The 23,519-nt window shown below is 43.2% G+C and overlaps 1 protein-coding gene across 1 annotated transcript in view; it reads right to left on the reverse strand.

Moving 5' to 3' along the window:
- Positions 1–15,573, reverse strand: part of LOC112265929 (ATP-binding cassette sub-family G member 1-like) — a 36,266-nt gene extending 20,693 nt beyond the window's left edge. Inside the window, exons 1-2 of the mRNA XM_024443452.2 lie at positions 15,335–15,573; positions 12,675–12,918 (exon numbers count right to left, since the gene is read on the reverse strand). Of these exons, the coding sequence (XP_024299220.1) occupies positions 12,675–12,918; positions 15,335–15,397 (307 nt within the window). The 5' untranslated portion in view covers positions 15,398–15,573. The remainder of the gene's footprint in view (positions 1–12,674; positions 12,919–15,334) is intronic.
- Between the last annotated feature and the right edge of the window lie 7,946 nt (positions 15,574–23,519).

Here is a 23,519-nt window from a genome sequence, read left to right on the forward strand (position 1 = left end):
TGGGATGCTGAAGGATGACAGAGGAGGGCCTCCCCTCCCCTTCTCTTCCTGTGAAAGACACTAATGCCTGGGCGGACATCTAGAGCAGCCAAAGAGGATGAGCACCCGAGTGTCTACCTTTGCTATTCAACTTATAAAGGCACAAACACCCAGTGTTCACTCTGTGATTGTCGAAATTGGACTAGCCCAAGACTTAATGCCAAAATAGTTATTCCACTAACTTAGAGCCATTATATTTCAAGAGCAAGAAATGGTCAGCCAGGATTTAATTAAAAGTCAATTGAACTTTTGAATTTCTTTTAATTGACCATAAAGCAAATGTTAAGTTAGGCCTACTCAATAAACACAATCTACAATTCCTTTTTAGTTCTTTGCTTTTCCACAGCACTCCGAAGTGGTCTTTACCTTCGATAATGTAGAAAATGTTGTTTGTTACCAAAGGTATGTGTTACTCATGACAAAACATTAAAGGCATACATGTAGTAGCAGATCAAGATAGTTAGGGCAAAAGTCAAAGTGACAGTAGGATAGAAGTGGGTCAAAAAGTGTTCCGAATCATTGTGGCAAATGAACCGAACCGATTCTAGTTTAGCGTGGATGTTCCTGTGTAGTGGGGTAATATTTATTATATGCATATTACATGTCCTTCATATGCGACCCGTAAAAAATGCAATAAAAATGTATTGTCAATTAAGAAAATTGAGCAATATTACAGCAAGAATATTGTTGCATTAAAGTAATAGAAAATCAAGAAAGGTCTGAGAATGGAATTCGAAATTTATGTATTTGATTGTATGTGTATTTAATTACTTTGTCAAATCAATGAAATCACATATAAGGCATAAAGCAAGGCAATACTGACATTAACAAGGCATTTAATATCTAGGCATGATCAGACAGGGAGAGAGAGCGAAGTCATAGGCCATGTCCCAAGAGTCCCTGGTGAAGAGACAGAAAGAAAGAGAGTGTCAGGAACAAAGAAAGAGAAAGAACAATGAATCTAAAACGCTTCTATAAGCATCTGACTTGTTTGGATTTTTTATTTTTATGGATCACATTACTCCAGTACTAGCCTCTCTACACTGGCATCCTGTTAAGGCAAGGGCTGATTTCAAGGTTTTACTGCTAACCTACAAAGCATTACATGGGCTTGCTCCAACCTATCTTTCCGATTTGGTCCTACCGTACATACCTACATGTACGCTATGGTCACAAGACACAGGCCTCCTTACTGACCCTAGAATTTCTAAGCAAACAGCTGGAGGCAGGGCTTTCTCCTATAGAGCTCCATTTTTATGGAATGGTCTGCCTACCCATGTGAGGGACGGAAACTCGGTCTCAAGCTTTAAGTCTTTATTGAAGACTCATCTCTTCAGTAGGTCCTATGATTGAGTTTAGTCTGGCCCAGGAGTGTGAAGGTGAACGGAAAGGCACTGGAGCAACGGACCACCCTTGCTGTCTCTGCCTGGCCGGTTCCCCTCTCTCCACTGGGATTCTCTACCTCTAACCCTGTTACAGGGGCTGAGTCACTGGCTTACTGGTGCTCTTCCATGCCGTCCCCAGGAGGGTGGGTTGAGTCACTGACGTGATCTTCCTGTCCGGGTTGGCGCCCCCCCTTGGGTTGTGCAGTGGCGGAGATCTTTGTGGGCTATACTCGGCCTTGTCTCAGGATGGTAAGTTGGTGATTGAAGATATCCCTCTAGTGGTGTGGGGGCTGTGCTTTGGCAAAGTGGGTGGGGCTATATCCTGTCTGTTTGGCCCTGTCAGAGAGTATCGTCGGACGGGGCCACAGTGTCTCCCGACCCTCCTGTCTCAGCTTCCAGTATTTATGCTGCAGTAGTTTATGTGTCGGGGGGCTAGGGTCAGTCTGTTATATCATGGAATATTTCTTCTGTCTTATCCAGTGTCCTGTGTGAATGTAAGTATGCTCTCTCTCTCTCTCTCCCCCCTTCTTTCCTTCTTTACTTCTTTCTTTCCTTCTTTCCTTCTCTCTCTCGGAGGACCTGAGCCCTAGGACCATGCCTCAGGACTACCTGGCATGATTACTCCTTGCTGCCCCCAGTCCACCTGGCCGTGCTGCTGCTCCAGTTTCAACTGTTCACCGGACATGCTAGATGTCCCAGACCTGCTGTTTTCAACTCTCTAGAGACAGCAGGAGCGGTAGAGATACTCTGAATGATCGGCCATGAAAAGCCAACTGACATTTACTCCTGAGGTGCTGACCTGTTGCACCCTCTACAACCACTGTGATTATTATTATTTGACCCTGCTGGTCATCTATGAACATTTGAACATCTTGGCCATGTTCTGTTATAATCTCCACCCGGCACAGCCAGAAGAGGACTGGCCATGCCTCATAGCCTGGTCAAAACGAGGAGACCAAGGCGCAGCGTGATAAGAATACATTCTTCTTTATTTACACGAAGAACACTAAACAAACTAACAACAAAACGAACGTGAAGCTATAAGACACGAGTGCTGACAGGCAACTACACATAGACAATACAAAAACTAAACCAACCACCCTTGTCACACCCTGACCTAACCAAAATAATAAAGAAAACAAAGATAACTAAGGTCAGGGCGTGACACATCAGCTGATGTAAGAAGGGCTTTATAAATAAATTTGATTGATTGATTGAAAATCTGAGTTGTTGACCAATCGTATTACAGAAAAGTTAACCGCCTCCTGTTTACATTGATCATCCTTGAGATGATTCTACAACTTGATTGGAGTCCACTTCTGCTAAATTCAATTGATTGGACACACCTGTCTATATAAGGTCCCACAGTTGACAGTGCATGTCAGAGCAAAAACCAAGCCATAAGGTCAAAGGAATTGTCCATGGAGCTCCAAGACAAGATTGTGACCAAGAACCTGAAGGTCACTCTGACAGAGCTCCTCTTTGGAGATGAGAGAACCTTCCAGAAGCCCAACTCTCTGCAGCACTCCACCAATCAGGCCTTTATGGTAGAGTGGCCAGACGGAAGCCACTAATCAGTAAAAAGCACATGACAGCCCACTAGGAGTTTGCCAAAAGGCACCTAAAGGACTCTCAGACCATGACAAACTAGATTCTCTGGTCTGATGAAACCAAGATTGAACTGTTTGGCCTGAATTCCAAGCGTCATGTCGGAAGGAAACCTGGCACCATCCCTACGGTGTATGGTATGGTGGTGGCAGCATCATGCTGTGGGGATGTTGTTTAGCAACAAGGACTGGGAGCCTTGTCAGGATCGAGGGAAAGATGAACGGAGCAAAGTACAGAGAGATCCTTGATGAAAACCTGCTCCAAAGAGCTCAGGACCTCAGACTGGAGCGAAGGTTCACCTTCCAACAGGACAATGACCCTAAGCATTTAGCCAAGACAGAGCAGGATTGGCTTCGGGACAGAGCAGGATTGGCTTCGGGACAAATCTCTGAATGCCCTTCAGTGGCCCAGCCAGAGCCCGGACTTGAACCCGATGGGGTCTGAATGCTTATGTACATGTGATTTCAGCTTTTATTCTTTATAAATTTGCAAAAAAATCTAAATAACTGTTTTTGCTTTGTCATTATATGGTATTGTGTGTAGATTGATGGGTGGGGGGACTATTTAATCAATTTTAGACCGTAACATAAAAAATGTGGAAAAGGTCAAGGAGTCTTAATACTTCCCGAATGCACCATTGGATCATGTCCCCCCTGTCCTATTCATTGTGATCTGAAAGGCAAAACTGATTCTAGGTCGGTAGGCTACGCCTACCCTGAGAAACTTTGAGAATATGGGCCATCAAGGAGAGACTGATGCACTGCTTAAGTCACAAGACATCATTGTCAGGGTGATGCGTCTACTCAACTGGGTCTCCAGTCATGGATGATAAAATACACTGGAAGAAGAGCAGCTCAGCACAGCAACCAAAACCCTTCTTCAGAAAATCTACAAAATCAGTGCTAGTTAGAAAAGACAAGTGCGAGTTTAAAGACACCATCTCTCTTTCTCTCACTAACTGAGTGCTATAAGAAGGAATTAATTTAACATTCATCTTTAAGGTTGCTGCCCCTATCATTGCCAAGCCTATCGGCAACATTTTTAACCTGTCTCTCCTTTCCGGAGAGGTTCCCATTGCTTGGAAGGCAGCCACGGTTCATCCATTATTTAAGACTAAATGTTATAGGCCTATTTCTATTTTGCCCTGTTTATCTAAAGTGTTGGAAAAACGTGTCAATAATCTGACTGACTGGTTTTCTTGATATAGTATTCTCTCGGGTATGCAATCTGGTTTCCGCTCAGGTTATGGATGTGTCACTGCAACCTTAAGGGTCCTCAATGATGTCACCGTTGCCCTTGATTCTAAGCAATATTGTGCTGCTATTTCTATTGACTTGGCCAAAGCTTTTGATACGGTAGACCATTCCATTCTTGTGGGCCGGCTAAGGAGCATTGGTGTCTCCGAGGGGTCTTTGGCCTGGTTTGCTAACTACCTCTCTCAAAGATTGCAGTGTATAAAGTCAGAAAATCTGCTGTCTCAGCCACTGACTGTCACCAAGGCAGTACCCTAAGGCTCAATCCTAGGCCCGATCCTAGGCCCCACGCTCTTCTCAATTTACATCAACAACATAGCTCAGGCAGTAGGGAGCTCTCTCATCCATTTAGAGGCAGATGATACAGTCTTATACTCAGCTGGACCCTCCCCAGATGTTGTGTTAAATGCTCTACAATAAAGCTTGCTTAGTGTCCAACAAGCTTTCTCTACCCTTAACCTTGTTCTGAACACCTCCAAAACAAAGGTTGTTTGGTAAGAAGAATGCCCCTCCTCCCACAGGTGTTATTACTACCTCTGAGGGTTTAGAGCTTAAGGTAGTCACTTCATACAAGTACTTGGGAGTATGGCTAGATGGTGCACTGTCCTTCTTTCAGCACATATCAAAGTTGCAGGCTAAAGTTAAATCTAGACTTGGTTTCTTCTATCGTAATCGCTCCTCTTTCACCCCAGCTGCCAAACTAACCCTGATTCAGATGACCATCCTACCCATGCTAGATTATGGAGACATAATTTATAGATCGGCAGGTAATGGTGCTCTCGAGCAGCTAGATGTTCTTTACCATTCGGCCATCAGATTTGCCACCAATGCTCCTTATAGGACACATCACTGCACTCTATACGTCGCTTATTTATGAAACCCTCTTAGGTCTCACTCCCCCCCTATCTGAGATGTCCACTGCAACCCTCACCCTCCACATACAACACTCGTGCTGCCAGTCACATTCTGTTAAAGGTCCCCAAAGCACACACATCCCTGGGTCGCTCCTCTTTTCAGTTCACTGCAGCTAGCGACTGGAACGAGCTGCAACAAACACTCAAACTGGACAGTATTATCTCAATCTCTTCATTCAAAGACTCAATCATGGACACTCTTACTGACAGTTGTGGCTGCTCTGTGTGATGTATTGTTGTCTACCTTTTTGCCCTTTTGTGCTGTTGTCTGTGCTCAATAATGTTTGTACCATGTTTTGTGCTGATACCATGCTGTGTTGCTACCATGTTGTTGTTATGTTGTGTTGCTACCATGCTGTGTTGTCATGTGTTGCTGCCTTGCTATGTTGTTGTCTAAGGTCTCTTTTTATGTAGTGTAGTGTTGTCTCTCTTGTCGTGATGTGTGTTTTGTCCTATATTTATATTGTATTTATAATTTATTTTTAATCCCAGGCCCCCTTGCCCGCAGGAGGCCTTTTGCCTATTGGTAGGCCGACATTGTAAATGAGAATTTGTTCTTAAAACTTCTTATGGATAGGCGAGACGCTAACGTCTCAACTGGCCAATTGCTGGGGGAAATGCAGAGCGCCAGATTCAAATAAAATGCTATAAAATTCAAACTTTCATTAAATCACACATGTAAGATACTCAATTAAAGCTACACTCGTTGTGAATCCAGCCAACATGTCAGATTTTAAAAATGCTTTTCGGCGAAAGCATAATAGCCTGCACCATCTGCATCATGATAGCCTGCACCATCTGCACCAGCAGATCTGCACCAGTAGAACAAAGGAGCTAGCATAGAAGGCGCTACACAAAATGCTGAAATAAAATATAAAACATGCATTACCTTTGACAAGCTTCTTTTGTTGGCACTCCAATATGTCCCATAAACATCACAATTGGTCCTTTTGTTCGATTAATTCCGTCCATATATATATATATATATATATCGAAAATATCCATTTATAAAGCGCGTTTGATCCAGAAAAAAACCTCAACGCAACATCACTACAAAATATTTCAAAAGTTGCTTATAAACTTTGCCAAAATATTTCAAACTACTTTTGTAATACAACGTTAGGTAATTTTAAACGTTAATAATCGATCAAATTGTAGACGGGGCAATCTGTATTCAATACAGGAAAGAAAAGAAACCAGCACTGCTTTTCACATCTTGTGCAACTCACAAAAGTGTCTCCAGTTCCGAGTTGGCCTACTTCTTCATAGCACAAAGGAATAACCTCAACCATATTCCAAAGACTGGCGACATCCAGTGGAAGCGCTAGGAACTGAAACTAGGTTCCTATTAAATATCCAATGGCAAAGATAATATAGGGAACAGAGAGGGGGAAAAAACTATTCTGAACAGTTAGTCCTCTGGGTTTTGCCTGCTACATCAGTTCTGTTATACTCACAGACATGATTCAAACAGTTTTAGAAACTTCAGAGTGTTTTATATCCAAATCTATGAATAATATGCATATCTTCTATTCTGGCATGAGTAGCAGGAAGTTGAAATTGGGCACGCTATTTATCCAAAAGTGAAAATTCTGCCCCCTAGCTTTAAGAGGTTTTAACTGACTTGCCTAGTTAAATAAAGGTTAAATAAAATAAAATAAATACATCTAAATGTAGATCTGAACACCTTGCAAAAGTTGGCAAGATATCACAGGGATCCTCAGTGGCACAAATCTGAGAGTAATCCAATCCCCAGGGTCCCCAGCACAGGTGCCCATGCTCTGCCAGACATATTGTAGATGCTGACAACACTTCGTGACAGTGACTGAGTTGTACTACCCTGTTAAAAATCTTTCCCATGATCCTGACGGATCTTGAAAGATTGTCCTGAAAGATCGAGATTATAACCAGGGCAGAGCTGTTTTTCTTTTCAACCAAAGCTGACATTAAAAGAGTATGTGACTCAATTGTGTGAAGTCTAATAAAAACCATTGAGCAGACCCCTTACACAAATGTTTCTAAAAAAGCTATATAGAGCCATGCCAACAAACAAAAGCTTACAGTGGCCTAAATCTCTTGAATATTAGTCCTCTGATGCACTTTAAAAACGGGGAGCAAAACATTTAGTCATGCTCGCTCGCTCACTCACACACAGGCACAGACATGCACACAAGCAAGCACACACACTTTCGTCACCACCAATACTATTTGGTGTAAACGGCAGAGTAACAGAATGTCTGTATGTCTGGAGGGTTCAGCCTAGGTGAAATGCATCAGGTCTTTAAAGCGCTAACTGACATGTCATCTAATGGATTTCCAGTGTGATAGCCATGCCTCGTCATCCTCTCAGTTAGACAGATGGTCAGTCAGAAAACAAGGTCAGGTCACATCAATGCACTAAACTGTAGGTCTGGGTCTGGTTAAACGGATATTTAAATGTCTATGTTTTGTAGTAAAAAAAGATACAGCAAGATCATTTTTTCCAATGGCATCATCTGGTGTGAATCATGTGATTTTAATCAATTGTGAGTAGTCATTACCTACTAATTGGTTAAAATCACATGATTCACATACTGTACATTGTTGATGTTGGAGTAGTGCTGGAGATCATGAATATTAAGGTTGAACATTTGTGTTCAAGCCATCATCACAACTAGCTATGCAAATAAATGTGTGTTCTACAGTAAATAAAGTGAGGTAATGAATTGAAATGTGGTTGAGGTCGATTTGACATCTAAAATTAACGTTATAGATGTATTATTATTAGTGAATTTTATGATGCAACCAGCTCCATCGGTCAATTAAGAATTGAAGCATAAGACATGTGTTAATGCAAAAAAAACACTAGTCATTGCTCTTTTAAGAGATGAAAGGCAGCTCAAGAGGCATCCTTTTTAGTTTGTATCTTTGTGAGTTGCAAAGCCCATGGCATCCTGCTGTGTTATCATCAGCCCCACCCCCACTGCATCTGGGTTACTGCAGTTTGCTGACCGATAGTAACCGGCTGAGAGCAACTCAGACTCTCTAAGTTGCTGCTGCAGATGACTTGCTACAGAGTTTTTCTCAGTTTCCTTATCTTATGTATTACCAAGATTTGCAGGACAGCTCGGCGGCCCGGTTTCCATTTCAGTCAACCAGGAACAATACAGGCTGTAATGTTGCCCAGACCTAAAGCCTGGCAGGGACAACGGCATCCGGTCAAGTCCACAAGGTCAGACAGAAGTTCCCATTATCTAAATCAAATGTCCAATCAATTTAGATGACCTACGTTTCCTCCATGCTCATGGTTGATGCATTTATATATATATATAAAACATTAATACATGTGCATCACTGCATCTAACTGTAGGCTGACTTTTAATGATTAGATTACATGTTTGTATTCTCTGCACTTTTTTTATCTTAATGTTGTCTGTATGTTTCTCTGATCTAGTCTACGCTTCGAGAAGGAGACAGATGGACAGGCGCACAGACAGACAGACAGAAGGCGCAGGTCTGCATGCCAATGAACATCCAGATGGAGAGTGCTAATGAAGACAATAGTGCTTTAATGTGATGGGAGGAGGGCCCCTCCAGTGAAGAAATGCCAGAGTAACTAGCCAGCTGTGCCGTTCTGTCAACACAGATTCACAGAAACACTACCACCAGCACCCAATCCCAAACGTAAAGCAACCTCGCTAACAACTCTCTCACTCTGGTCTTGTGGGAGAGCCATCACTTACTCAGAGGGAGTAATGATGCGCCTATTCAAAAGGCTACCAAGTAATATCTTACTTTGTTTACAGTAATTTGTATGATGGCACATCTTTGAAGCAATAGCCTTCCATCCCTCTCAACATCAAATCAGACTTTTATAATGGTTGGTGATTCTTAAAATACTCAGTGGGATCGGAGTGTTGACAGGCAGCTGATTTCTCTAAAAGGTGATTTGAGGTTCCTAACTGGAGCTTACAGTATGTGTTATCTGAACACTAGTACAAGATTCACTGAACCACAATAAGATCCATGCTAAATCAAACCTAGCTATTTTTTCCTACAAATATGCAAATCTGCATTTATTTATGATAATCCACCAGACAAAGCAATCATTATGTCTAATTTAATTTTAAAAATTGCCAGGAAAATTTGAAGAGCAAGCGGTACGTAGAATTTCACTAGGCTGCAGTTTTCTGTAGTACACTACATACAGAGGAAAAATAATTACACTTTCAGTTGGAGAGGGGGATACCTAGTCAGTTGTCCAACTGAATGTACTGAAATGTGTCAACCGTGGGTTAAATGCCTTGCAGAATGACAGATTTTTACCTTGTCAGATGAGGGATTCCTTTCGGTTACAACCTTTTGGTTACTGGCCCAACGCTCTAAGCACTAGGCTACCTGCCTCCCCAAATGTAAGTACATAATTGTAACAATTGACCTACTATTGATTGACTTAATATTCAAATAAACTGGTGAAGGGAATGTAGGGAAACTGAAATCCATTTTACCAAATTTATACCAGCATGTCAACTTTGAAACTAGAGGTGACAAACTCTTTATCACCTTTACTCCACACACAGAAACGCATACAAGGCTCTCCCTCGCCCTCCTTTTGGCAAATCTGACCATAACGCTATCCTCCTTCTTCCTGCTTACAAGCAAAAACTCAAACAGGAAGTACCAGTGATCTGTATTGAACGCAAGTGGTCAGATGAAGCGGCTGCTAAGCTACAGGACTTTCGCTAGCACAGACTGGAATATGTTCTGGGAATCATCCGATAACATTACCACATCAGTCACACGCTTCATTAATAAGTGCATCGATGTGGTCATCCCCAAAGTGACCGTATGTACATAACCCAAACAGAAGCCATGAAAGCTACCTCTTTCAAGGAGCAGGACACTAATCCAGACGCTTATTAAAAGAATACTGCTACAATCTCGGATGAGCCATCAAACAGGCAAGACATCAATACAGAACTAATATTGAATCATACTACACTGACTCTGATGTTCGTCGAATGTGGCAGGGTTTGAAAACGATCACGGATTACAAAAGGAAACCCGGCTGTGAGCTGCCTATTGACGCCAGCCTACCTGACATGCTAAATTCCTTCTATGCTCGCTCCGAGACAAGCAACACTGAACCATGCATGAAAGCACCAGCTGTTCCGGACAACTCTGTGATCTCGCTCTCCATGGCCGATGTGAGTAAGACCTTAAACAGGTTAACATTCACAAGGCTGTGGGGCCAGATGGATTACCAGGATGCGTACTCAGAGCATGTGCTGTTCAGCTGGCAAGTGTCTTCACTGACATTTTCAACCTCTCCCTAACCCAGTCTAATGTTTGAAGCAGACCACCATAGTCCCTGTGCCCAAGAATGCCAAGGTAACCTGTCTAAATGACTATCACCCCGTAGCACTCACATCTATAGCCATGAAATGCTTCGAAAGGCTGGTCATGGCTCAAATCAACCCCATCATGCCAGACACCTCGGACCCACTCCAATTCGCATACCGCCCCAACAGGTCCACAGACAACGCAATCTCTATTGCACTCCACACTAACCTCTCCCACCTGGATAAGAGGAACACCTATGTGGGAAAATTGTTCATTGACTACAGCTCAGCTTTCAATACCATATGCCCTCCAAACTCATCACTAAGCTCAGGATCATGGGACTGAACATCGCCCTCTGCAGCTTGACCCTGAATTTCCTGACGGGCCACCCAAAGGTGGTGAGTGTAGGCAACAACGCATCCAGCACGCTGACCCTCAATATGGCGGCCCCTCAGGGACGTGTTCTTAGTCTTTCAACCACTCACAAACTTCTTGTTAACAAACTATAGTTTTGGCAAGTCGGTTAGGACATCTACTTTGTGCATGACTGTCACGTCCTGTCCTTAGTTCCTTTTTTATGTCTCTATTTTAGTTTGGTCAGGGCGTGAGTTGGGGTGGGCATTCTATGTTTTTGTTCTATGTTTTGTATTTCTGTTTTTGGCCTAGTATGGTTCCCAATCAGAGGCAGCTGTCAATTGTTGTCTCTGATTGAGAACCATACTTAGTGGGAAAACAGGCTGCCTATGATTTGTGGGTAGTTGTTTTCTGTCTCTGTGTCTGCACCAGACAAAACTTTTTCGTTTTCATTCGTTCTCTTGTTGTTTTATGTTCAGTTTAAATAAACATTAACATGGACACGTACCACGCCGCATTTTGGTCCGATCTTGACTACTCTTCCTCAGATGACGAGGGATACCATTAGAATGAAACAAGTACGTTTTCCAACAATTGTTTACAGACAGACAATTTCACTTATAATTCACTGTATCACAATTCCAGTGGGTCAGAAGTTTACATACACAAAGTTGACTGTGCCTTTAAACAGCTTGGAAAATTCCAGAAAAATGTCATGGCTTTAGAACCTACTGATAGGCTAATTGACATCATTTGAGTCAATTGGAGGTGTACCTGTGGATGTATTTCAAGGCCTACCTTCAAACTCAGTGCCTCGTTGCTTGACATCATGGGAAGATTAAAAGAAATCAGCCAAGACCTCAGAAAGAAAATGGTAAACTTCCACAAGTCTGGTTCATCCTTGGGAGCAATTTCCAAATGCCTGAAGGTACCTCGTACATCTGTACAAACAATAGTACGCAAGTATAAACACCATGGGACTACGCAGACGTCATACCGCTCAGCAAGGAGACGCGTTATGTTTCATAAAGATGAACGTACTTTGGTGCGAAAAGTGCAACTTAATCCCAGAACAACAGCAAAGGACCTTGTTAAGATGCTGGAGGAAACAGGTACAACAGTATCTATATCCACAATGAAACGAGTCCCATAGCGACATACCCTGAAAGGCCGCTCAGCAAGGAAGAAGCCACTGTTCCAAAACCACCATAAAAACGCCAGATCGTACTTTTTGGAGAAATGTCGACTGGTCTGATGAAACAAAAATAGAACTGTTTGGCCATAATGACCATCGTTATGTTTGGAGGAAAAAGGGGGATGCAAGATGGCATCATGAGGGAGTAAAATTATGTGGATATATTGAAGCAACATCTCAAGACATCAGTCAGGAAGTTAAAGCTTGGTCGCAAATGGGTCTTCCAACTGGAAAATGACCCCAAGCATAATTCCAAAGTTGTGGCAGGGACAACAAAGTCAATGTATTGGAGTGGCCTTCACAAAGCCCTGACCTCAATCCCATAGAAAATGTGTGGGCAGAACTGAAAAAGTGTGTGCGAGCAAGGAGGCCAACTAACTTAACTCAGTTGCACCAGCTCTGTCAGGAGGAATGGGCCAACTTATTGTGGGAAACTGTATCTATACTTCATTACTCTCTATCTATTTTTCTCTCTGCATTGTTGGGAAAGGCCCATAAGCATTTTACTGTTAGTCTACACCTGTTGTTTACAAAGCATGTGACAGATAAAATGTGATTTGATTTGAAAAATAAGATTCCTGAGAAACGCTTATAATGCACCCACCTTTCTTTCTCCACCATGGTCCCTCTGGAACTGAGTAGCTGACATCTTTGAATTCAATGTTAACTGCTGGTCGATGTGGCAGGTAGGAAAAACGTTGGGCTTCAGTTAGACTGTTCTCCACTTTCTTGAGATGCCCATTTAATAATGGAGTATGTTGACTGCTCAAATGATTGGATACCACTTCATCAAGAGATACACATACAGTCCTGGGGTCCAGCATCAGATCAGGAGGCCCATTGGTGTTCTGGTGGTGATGGAGAGAGAGGTACAACAGATGATTTGGGGTATAAAATGATTGAATTATCAAAACATTTGCAAACAAAGTGGGGTAGGTTACACCATTAAAACTGTGAATTGAAAAATGGCAGCCTCGCCACTTGTTTTGATATTAAAAGTTGAGAGATGAGACTAAGAAAATGTAACCCCTCTCAAATTCATAGACAATGTTTGTGATGGAAGTGATATGTTTGAAACGTGATGCTATGCATTGTTCATTTCCGATCTTGATATTCTTAAACAATGGAGTAAAAAAAACATATTTTGGCTTATGATAGACCAAGACAGTTGTGCTGAGCCTGAGAGGAATTTCTAAGTTATATTCTTCAAGAATCAAGGTCAATAATTGTAATTTGACCACTGAAAATATCCCAGATTGTAGACAACAATCAAACTTGAATACAATAAAGATATCTTATAACACAATTCCTTGATATGAGATGTACATATGCATGTACATTTCTGATAATTTCCCTTTCAGAATACGATTTAGGTAAAGTGCATATTGGCATAGGCTACTGTAGGCTACTGCAGAGTCGCCTAATCTGTTTCTATCTATAGGCAGAGTGCCGAGGTTACTATCGGACAAAGCTTACTCTGAGCACAAAGAAAAACAACAGCCATGCAAATAATACTGATGAACTACATGGTATGTGTTAATTACATATACACATTTGAGTAATAAAAAATGGATTATTGAAGAAAGACGGCAGTCATTCGAATCTATGGTTCATTCACAAAAAAAAATTGGGTTGTTTGGCTGACCCAACTGCCGGGTTGCAGGCATTGGGTCACATAGTTGGATTGTTTTCTTTAAAAAGAGCACAGTTAGATTGTAGATGCTGGGTTATTAAAATATGTACTATATGTAGTTTAGTAGGGGGTTTTGGTATTCCATGAGGCTTACAGAAGTGTATGAGTTTCCTAAAAGCCTATACAAATCACACTGTTGGGATAGATACCACTTTATTATAATATGTAATAAGTCATCCTAATATTCTAATAGAATTTGTAAAATGATAAACATTTTTAGAAAACATTTTATTTGCAATATGTAAACTTAACATGGTGAACAGGAATGACATTTACTCTCACTGGTTGCCATTAATAAGTTATATCTGAAAGCCACACCTGAAAATAACCTAGGGATTACATTAAAAAAATACCCAGATGCTAGGTCAACCAAGCATGAAAGTAAAAGATACCCAACTGGCTGGTCAAAATAACCCAGCATGTGTTTTATCCAATATTTACCCAGTGCTGGGTTACCAAATGACCCAAATTGGATTGTTTTTAACCCAGCATTTATGGCCACCAGGTTAAACAAAACTGACTAAATGAAAAACTTGCAGATTGATATATGTTGCCTAATAATTAGCAAATACTGTTATCGTTCTTGTAATTATCATGATTTGAAAACGCAAAACATATATTAAAGTATTTCCCACATAGTATTAATACAATCATAATCAGTGGTGGAAAAAGTACCCAATAGTCATACATGAGTAAAAGGAAATAGGAAATGACTCAAGAAATAAAGTGAAAGTCACCCAGTAACATAATACTTAAGTAAAAGTCTAAAAGTATTTGGTTTTAAATATACTCAAGTATCAAAACTAAATGTAATTGCAAAAATGAACTTAAGTATCAAATGTAAAAGTATAAATCATTTCAAATTCCTAATATTAAGCAAACCAGATGGTACAATTGTTCATGTTTTTTTTTTAAACGGATAGCCAGGGGCACACTACAACACTCAGACATAATTTAGAAAACAAAGCAATGTGTTTAGTGAGTCACCAGATCAGAGGTTGGTAGAGATGACCAGGGATGTTCTCTTGATAAGTGTGTGAAATGGTTCATTTCTGTCCTGCTAAGCATTCAAAATGTAAGGAGTACATTTGGGTGTCAGTGAAAATGTATGGAGTAAGAAGTACATCACTTTCTTTAGGAATGTAGTAAAAGTTGTCAAAAATCGAAATAGTAAAGTACAGATACCACAAAAACTACTGAAATAGCACTTTAAAGTATTTTTACTTAAATACTTTATACCACTGATCATAATGCATTTCAATCATTTGGCGAGGGGATATTACAGTTCATATTCTCATCAAGGCTGCCTATTATGATGAACAGTTTTGGACATTATGATGAACAAGAAGAACTGATACCAAAATGCTGATCAAACATTTTCATTTAAAGAAATGCACAACTTGCCAGCCCTTCATTGTAAATAAGCATTTTTTCTTAATCAACTTGCCTGGTTAAATAAAGGATAAATAAAAGGATTAAAAAAATGTCATTAAAGAAAATACCATCAATATTATCACAACACATTGACACAATCACATTTTCATTTTTAATGAATAAGAGCGTTTTCTTACCATTAGGATGGAGTTAGTGACAGTGGCGTTATTCACAGAAAATGCTGCCATAAGACATGCCATTCCCCCTCCAAAAATGGATCCAATAAATGGACAAAAATATTCCACCTAAAAACCTGCACAAATCTGTTGCATCGCCGCTTGGTATGCGCTGAGCACCTAAAAAAGGTGTTCACTCTTCTTATGTTCTCTCCCGCGTGTCTTACCTGCCCTGTGCCCAGGACGAAATCAGTAGCCTGTTGTTTACAAGCGCACAACCAGCCAACGTGTTTAAAATGTGACGTCACACACCGGACCGACGGCGACTGGAGGTCTACCGGTGGAAGGAGCAAACGTGCACAAAAATTATCGCCTATCTCTAGGTAAATGCTTGTGGAATTGCACAATACGCTTGTCAATACGCACCAGCTTGCCGGTCACGGTGTAGGCCTACAATACAAAACTTATTATAGGCTACTAAACTCAATTTCGTTATTTTATACCGAGACAGAGTTGAGAACTGATAGCAACAGCATTGGCTCACCATACGTCGATACGTGTAAACATTTAATTATGAAAACGCTTACCTGTACAACTGCCGTCCTTCCGATGGATGCTGAAATTCTAACTTTTAATTAGTAAAGACTTGTATCGAATACAACCACCGGTTTCTCAACTCAGCGCAAGTAGGTTTGTGCCAATTGATGCTCTGTTCAAAACAAATCGTAACTGGTAAATCTCCGACTTCATTGCGTTCAAAGACAACTCTGGAGAAAAAAAACTAGCTCCGACTGGGAAAAATCGTTTAAACAGTCATTCAAAGTCGGAAACTCGGGTTCCGAGTTCCGAGTTATCGTGAAAGCACCATTAATCTCAGTTGAGGTTATGTCAAGGCTGCCATGTCTCAGTTGGATCAACTCAACATAGAAAAAAAGTCAGTGGATGTATTACATAAAAGTTTTTATTAAAAGTATGAATTTTAGCACCCAGTAGAAGTACGGCAGTTGTAGGGTACTAAGGGGGTAATTAGACACCCCTAAGAACACTGTCTAATTGCTGACACAAAAAAGCTACATTTGGAGAAAAACATTGGTATATGGATGAAGGTCATGGTTAGGTGATAAACTACAAAGGGAAATAAATGTACAGAGTTTTCACTTTTTTTGTTATTTCATGAAATGTTTCTAGAACTGGGGGTGCCAGTTACCCTGGTAGAAGATTATGGCATAGGGTTTCACACAAGTGTGTTAAAATCCATTTAATACATTTTATTCAGAAATTATTTAGTAAGTAATACTTAAAAGCTGTCTTATTTTAATTTTTTAAATAAAATATTGGGGGGAAATGGTGTTGCATATGTCACCATAGATATCCACACTATGAGTAGATTTGATATAATGTACCTGTAGAAAAGGCCCATGGAAGAATCCTTTAATTCTGAAAGAACCTTCATTCTCCCGGTGGCCACCCGTCAGCTTAACCTGGAGGGGACCCCCGAGACCCTTAATCTCAGAACGGTGTGACATGATGTTATCCAAGTGAAAGGCTCTGCTGTGACCTTCAGCGTTTCACCTTCAGGAAACAGGGACGTGGCCTATAACATCCCCAATGCCTTCACGGCAGATGGCCTGAATCTCGCAGAGCACTCCTGCCCGGTAAGTGTTCTACAGAAACAATATCCTCATCTCCAAGGATTGCCTCTTCCTAACCTGGCCAGGGTTGCGCCACTCATCCTGATTGGGTCAGACCACCCACATCTCGTCACCCCGACCGAGCCTATACGAGCTGGACCAAAAGGAGGGCCCGTTGCTGTCCATACATCCTTGGGTTGGGCTGTGCAAGGTCCAGCCCATCTACTTCTCTCCACTTCTCTCCACTCCCAAGCTGTACAGTCCCAGCAAGTCCTCTTCACCAGAAGCAATACAGAAGCAATCCATCCCCCTGTCCCGCCACTGACCTCCTTTGGAATGTGGAGATGCCCTGGAAGAAGGACATCTTCTCCAACCAGAAGCTACAGGAGGACACCCACTCGTAACATGACTCCTATGCATTAGACCTCCTGGAGAAGCGCACCACAACCACTGAAATGAATGGCGTTCAGAGGTACGCGACCACTGCTACGGGTGCCCAACCATCCTCCTCTGGCAACCACGACACGGGCTGTACTCCCACTACTGCGTGGAATGGAGCAACGCCTGGTGAAGAATCCTGAGCTTGCTGAAATTCATAACCAAGAGATTTATAACCTTGTGAAGGCAGACTATGTCACCAAAGTGACAGCTCATGAAGAGGGAAACCCACTCAGCGAATCCTGGTATCTCCCTCACCATGTTATCCATCAACACGGTGGGAAGTATAGACTTGTCTTCAACTGTTCATTCCAAGCTGCTGGTCAAAGCCTGAATGACTGTTTACTCCCCGGACCAACTTAGGTCCTTCTGTGCTCGGTGTCCTTCTCCAGTTTTGGCAGCATTTCACAGCCATCAGTGGAGACATCAAAGCCATGTTTCATCAGATTCGTCAGCTGCCTTCCGAACCCACACTGCTCTGGTTCATATGGCGAGATATGGAACGAGACGTAGAGCCCACAATCTATGAATGGCAAGTAGTCCCATTTGGCACCACCTGCCGTCCTTGCTGTGCCATATATGCTCTGCAGAGACACGCACGGGAGCACCCAGACAGTGACCCAGAAGTATGGGATTTAGTGGAGTATGCCTTCTATGTGGATAACTTCTTACAGAGCGTCCCATCCACGGCTGAAGCAAAAGCACTCCTTGATAAAGTAAGGAATCTCCTGTCGAAAGGGGGATTCGAAGTCCGACAGTGGGCGAGTAACAGAGCGGAGGTTATCCAGCACCTCCCGCCACAAGCCAGGTCTAGTAGCAGTGAACTCTGGCTATCGCAGTCTGTCCCTACCCCACAAGAGCCCACTCTAGGACTGAGATGGAGCTGCATACAGGATACCCTGGGGTACAAGCACCACTCAGCCCTGAGTACCAAAACCTCCACTCTGCGCACCATCTATCGGACCCTGGCCAGTCAATACGATCCCCTTGGGTATATCCTACCATACACAACCCGGGCCAAAGTCTTAGTCCAGGACCTGTGGCAGACCAAGAGGGACTGGGATGAACTGATCCACCCGGCTGACCTAGATGGGGTGGCTTCCATACCCACCTCCCTCGCGGCAGAGACACTACTCCTCCAGCATGCACAAGCAGTTAGTTTCCCTGAGGAGCTAAAAGCTCTGAAAGACGGTAGAGAAGTGGCTAAGGACAGCCGTCTTCTCTCTCTTGCCCCAGAATATGACCAAATCCTCGGAGTGATCAGAGTCGGAGGGAGGCTGCGCCAAGCAGAAATCTTGGATCCCGATGCTATCCACCCAATTATCCTTGACTCCAGACACCTTATTACCAGCCTCCTCATCAAGAGTTATGATGAGAGGCTTCTCCACCCAAATTCTCTGTTATCAGCTCTGGTGGACATTCCTGCTGTAAGCATGCCAATTGCAAGCTCCCTCAACTTGAAACAACTGTGGCATTGTGTTGTGCGACACAACTGCACATTTTAGAGTCGCCTTTTATTGTTCCCAGCACAAGTTTCACCTGTGTAATGATCATGCTATTTAATCAGCTTCTTGATATGCCACACCTGTTTAGGTGGATGGATAGGAGATAGTGGCTCTTGAAGGGATGGCTGCCGTTTTATGGGCTCCTAAACAACTGTGCAATTTTTTTTTTCTTTTTTCGCATCGTTTGTAACCTTTTTTGTGCATAATGCTGCTACTGTCTCTGATGAACGAAAAGAGCTTCTGGATATCAGAACAGAGATTACTTACCTCGAACTGGACAAATATTATTTTCTTTAATGAGTCCAACATAAGGATATACTGCTTCTCCAAGACCAGGCCCAAATCCCCATCATTCACGTGAAGAAAAGATGGAAAAACGGGCGGAGATCGAGGTGCCTTGTGAGGGTTGGTCGGCAAGTGGGTAACCTGTCTCTACCATCCGTTCTATTGGCCAACATGCAATCACTGGAGAATAAACGGGATGATCTCCATTCGAGACTAATCCCACCAACGGGACATTAAAAACTGTAATATCTTATGTTTCACGAGTTGTGGCTGAACAACAACACAGATAATATACAGTTGGCTGGGTTTTCCGTGCATCGGCAGGACTGAAGAGCTACGTCTGGTAAGACGAAGGGTGGTGTTGTGTGTGTCTATTTGTCAATAACAGCTGGTGCGCTATGTCTAATATTAAGGAAGTCTAGAGGTATTGCTCGCCTGAGGTAGAGTACCTCATGATAAGTTGTAGACCACACTATTTACCAAGAGCTTTCATCTATATTTTCGTAGCCATTTATTTACCACCACAAACCGATGCTGGCACTAAGACCGCACTCAACGAGCTGTATAAGGCCATAAGCAAGCAAGAAAATGCTCATCCAGAAGCGGTGCTCCTAGTGACCGGGGACTTTAACGCATGCAAACTTAAATCTGTTTTACCTAATTTTTACCAGTATGTAACAAGTGCAACAACAGGGGAAAAAACTCTATACCACCTCTACTCCACACACAGAGATGCATACAAGGCTCTCCCTCGCCCTCCATTTGGCAAATCTGACCATAATTCCAACCTCCTGATTCCTGCTTACAAACAAAAACTAAAGCAGGAAGTACCAGTGACTCGCTCAATACGGAAATGGTCTCCGTAGCTAATATGAGCAAGACCTTTAAACTGGTCAACATTCACAAGGCTGAGGGCCAGACAGATTACCAGGACTTGTACTCAGAGCATGCACAGACCAACTGGCAAGTGTTTTCACTGACATGTTCAACCTCTACCTGATCGAGTCTGTAATACCTACATGTATTACCTACATGCCGGAACTTCCGGCGCCGACAGAGATGGCCGCCTCGCTTCGCGTTCCTAGGAAACTATGCAGTTTTTTGTTTTTTTACGTGTTATTTCTTACATTAGTACCCCAGGTCATCTTAGGTTTCATTACATACAGTCGAGAAGAACTACTGAATATAAGATCAGCGTCAACTCACCATCAGTACGACCAAGAATATGTTTTTCGCGACGCGGATCCTGTGTTTTGCCTTACAAACAGGACAACGGAGTGGATTCCATGCAGCGACCCAAAAAAACGACTCCGAAAAAGAGGGAAACGAGGCGGTCTTCTGGTCAGACTCCGGAGACGGGCACACCGTGCACCACTCCCTAGCATTCTTCTTGCCAATGTCCAGTCTCTTGACAACAAGGTTGATGAAATCCGAGCAAGGGTAGCATTCCAGAGGGACATCAGAGACTGTAACGTTCTATGCTTCACGGAAACATGGCTCACTGGAGAGACGCTACCCGTTGCGGTGCAGCCAGCGGGTTTCTCCACGCATCGCGCCGACAGAAACAAACATCTTTCTGGTAAGAAGAGGGGCGGGGGCGTATGCCTTATGACTAACGTGACATGGTGTGATGAAAGAAACATACAGGAACTCAAATCCTTCTGTTCACCTGATTTAGAATTCCTCACAATCAAATGTAGACCGCATTATCTACCAAGAGAATTCTCTTCGATTATAATCACAGCCGTATATATCCCCCCCCAAGCAGACACATCGATGGCTCTGAACAAACTTTATTTAACTCTCTGCAAACTGGAAACGATTTATCCGGAGGCTGCATTCATTGTAGCTGGGGATTTTAACAAGGCTAATCTGAAAACAAGACTCCCTAAATTTTATCAGCATATCGATTGCGCAACCAGGGCGGGAAAAACCTTGGATCATTGCTATTCCAACTTCCGCGACGCATATAAGGCCCTGCCCCGCCCTCCTTTCGGAAAAGCTGACCACGACTCCATTTTGTTGATCCCTGCCTACAGACAGAAACTAAAACAAGAAGCTCCCGCGCTGAGGTCTGTTCAACGCTGGTCCGACCAATCTGATTCCACACTCCAAGACTGCTTCCATCACGTGGACTGGGATATGTTCCGTATTGCGTCAGACGACAACATTGACGAATACACTGATTCGGTGTGCGAGTTCATTAGAACGTGCGTTGAAGATGTCGTTCCCATAGCAATGATTAAAACATTCCCAAACCAGAAACCGTGGATTGATGGCAGCATTCGCGTGAAACTGAAAGCGCGAACCACTGCTTTTAATCAGGGCAAGGTGACTGGAAACATGACCGAATACAAACAGTGTAACTATTCCCTCCGCAAGGCAATCAAACAAGCTAAGCGTCAGTATAGAGACAAAGTAGAATCTCAATTCAACGGCTCAGACACGAGGTATGTGGCAGGGTCTACAGTCAATCACGGATTACAAAAAGAAAACCAGCACTCTCACGGACCAGGATGTCTTGCTCCCAGGCAGTCTAAATAACTTTTTTGCCCGCTTTGAGGACAATACAGTGCCACTGACACGGCCTGCAATGAAAACATGCGGTCTCTCCTTCACTGCAGCCGAGGTGAGTAAGACATTTAAACGTGTTAACCCTCGCAAGGCTGCAGGCCCAGACGGCATCCCCAGCCGCGCCCTCAGAGCATGCGCAGACCAGCTGGCCGGTGTGTTTACGGACATATTCAATCAATCCCTATACCAGTCTGCTGTTCCCACATGCTTCAAGAGGGCCACCATTGTTCCTGTTCCCAAGAAAGCTAAGGTAACTGAGCTAAACGACTACCGCCCCGTAGCACTCACATCCGTCATCATGAAGTGCTTTGAGAGACTAGTCAAGGACCATATCACCTCCACCCTACCTAACACCCTAGACCCACTCCAATTTGCTTACCGCCCAAATAGGTCCACAGACGATGCAATCTCAACCACACTGCACACTGCCCTAACCCATCTGGACAAGAGGAATACCTATGTGAGAATGCTGTTCATCGACTACAGCTCGGCATTCAACACCATAGTACCCTCCAAGCTCGTCATCAAGCTCGAGACCCTGGGTCTCGACCCCGCCCTGTGCAACTGGGTACTGGACTTCCTGACGGGCCACCCCCAGGTGGTGAGGGTAGGCAACAACATCTCGTCCCCGCTGATCCTCAACACTGGGGCCCCACAAGGGTGCGTTCTGAGCCCTCTCCTGTACTCCCTGTTCACCCACGACTGCGTGGCCACGCACGCCTCCAACTCAATCATCAAGTTTGCGGACGACACAACAGTGGTAGGCTTGATTACCAACAACGACGAGACGGCCTACAGGGAGGAGGTGAGGGCCCTCGGAGTGTGGTGTCAGGAAAATAACCTCACACTCAACGTCAACAAAACTAAGGAGATGATTGTGGACTTCAGGAAACAGCAGAGGGAACACCCCCTATCCACATCGATGGAACAGTAGTGGAGAGGGTAGCAAGTTTTAAGTTCCTCGGCATACACATCACAGACAAACTGAATTGGTCCACTCACACAGACAGCATCGTGAAGAAGGCGCAGCAGCGCCTCTTCAACCTCAGGAGGCTGAAGAAATTCGGCTTGTCACCAAAAGCACTCACAAACTTCTACAGATGCACAATCGAGAGCATCCTGGTGGGCTGTATCACCGCCTGGTACGGCAACTGCTCCGCCCTCAACCGTAAGGCTCTCCAGAGGGTAGTGAGGTCTGCACAACGCATCACCGGGGGCAAACTACCTGCCCTCCAGGACACCTACACCACCCGATGTTACAGGAAGGCCATAAAGATCATCAAGGACATCAACCACCCGAGCCACTGCCTGTTCACCCCACTATCATCCAGAAGGCGAGGTCAGTACAGGTGCATCAAAGCTGGGACCGAGAGACTGAAAAACAGCTTCTATCTCAAGGCCATCAGACTGTTAAACAGCCACCACTAACATTGAGTGGCTGCTGCCAACACACTGACACTGACACTGACACTGACTCAACTCCAGCCACTTTAATAATGGGAATTGATGGGAAATGATGTAAATATATCACTAGCCACTTTAAACAATGCTACCTTATATAATGTTTACATACCCTACATTATTCATCTCATATGCATACGTATATACTGTACTCTATATCATCGACTGCATCCTTATGTAATACATGTATCACTAGCCACTTTAACTGTGCCACTTTGTTTACATACTCATCTCATATGAATATACTGTACTCGATATCAGCTACTGTATCTTGCCTGTTCTGCTCTGTACCATTCACTCATTCATATATCC

Source organism: Oncorhynchus tshawytscha, linkage group LG13 (assembly GCF_018296145.1).
Source record: "Oncorhynchus tshawytscha isolate Ot180627B linkage group LG13, Otsh_v2.0, whole genome shotgun sequence".
In the NCBI taxonomy this organism is placed as follows: domain Eukaryota; kingdom Metazoa; phylum Chordata; class Actinopteri; order Salmoniformes; family Salmonidae; genus Oncorhynchus; species Oncorhynchus tshawytscha.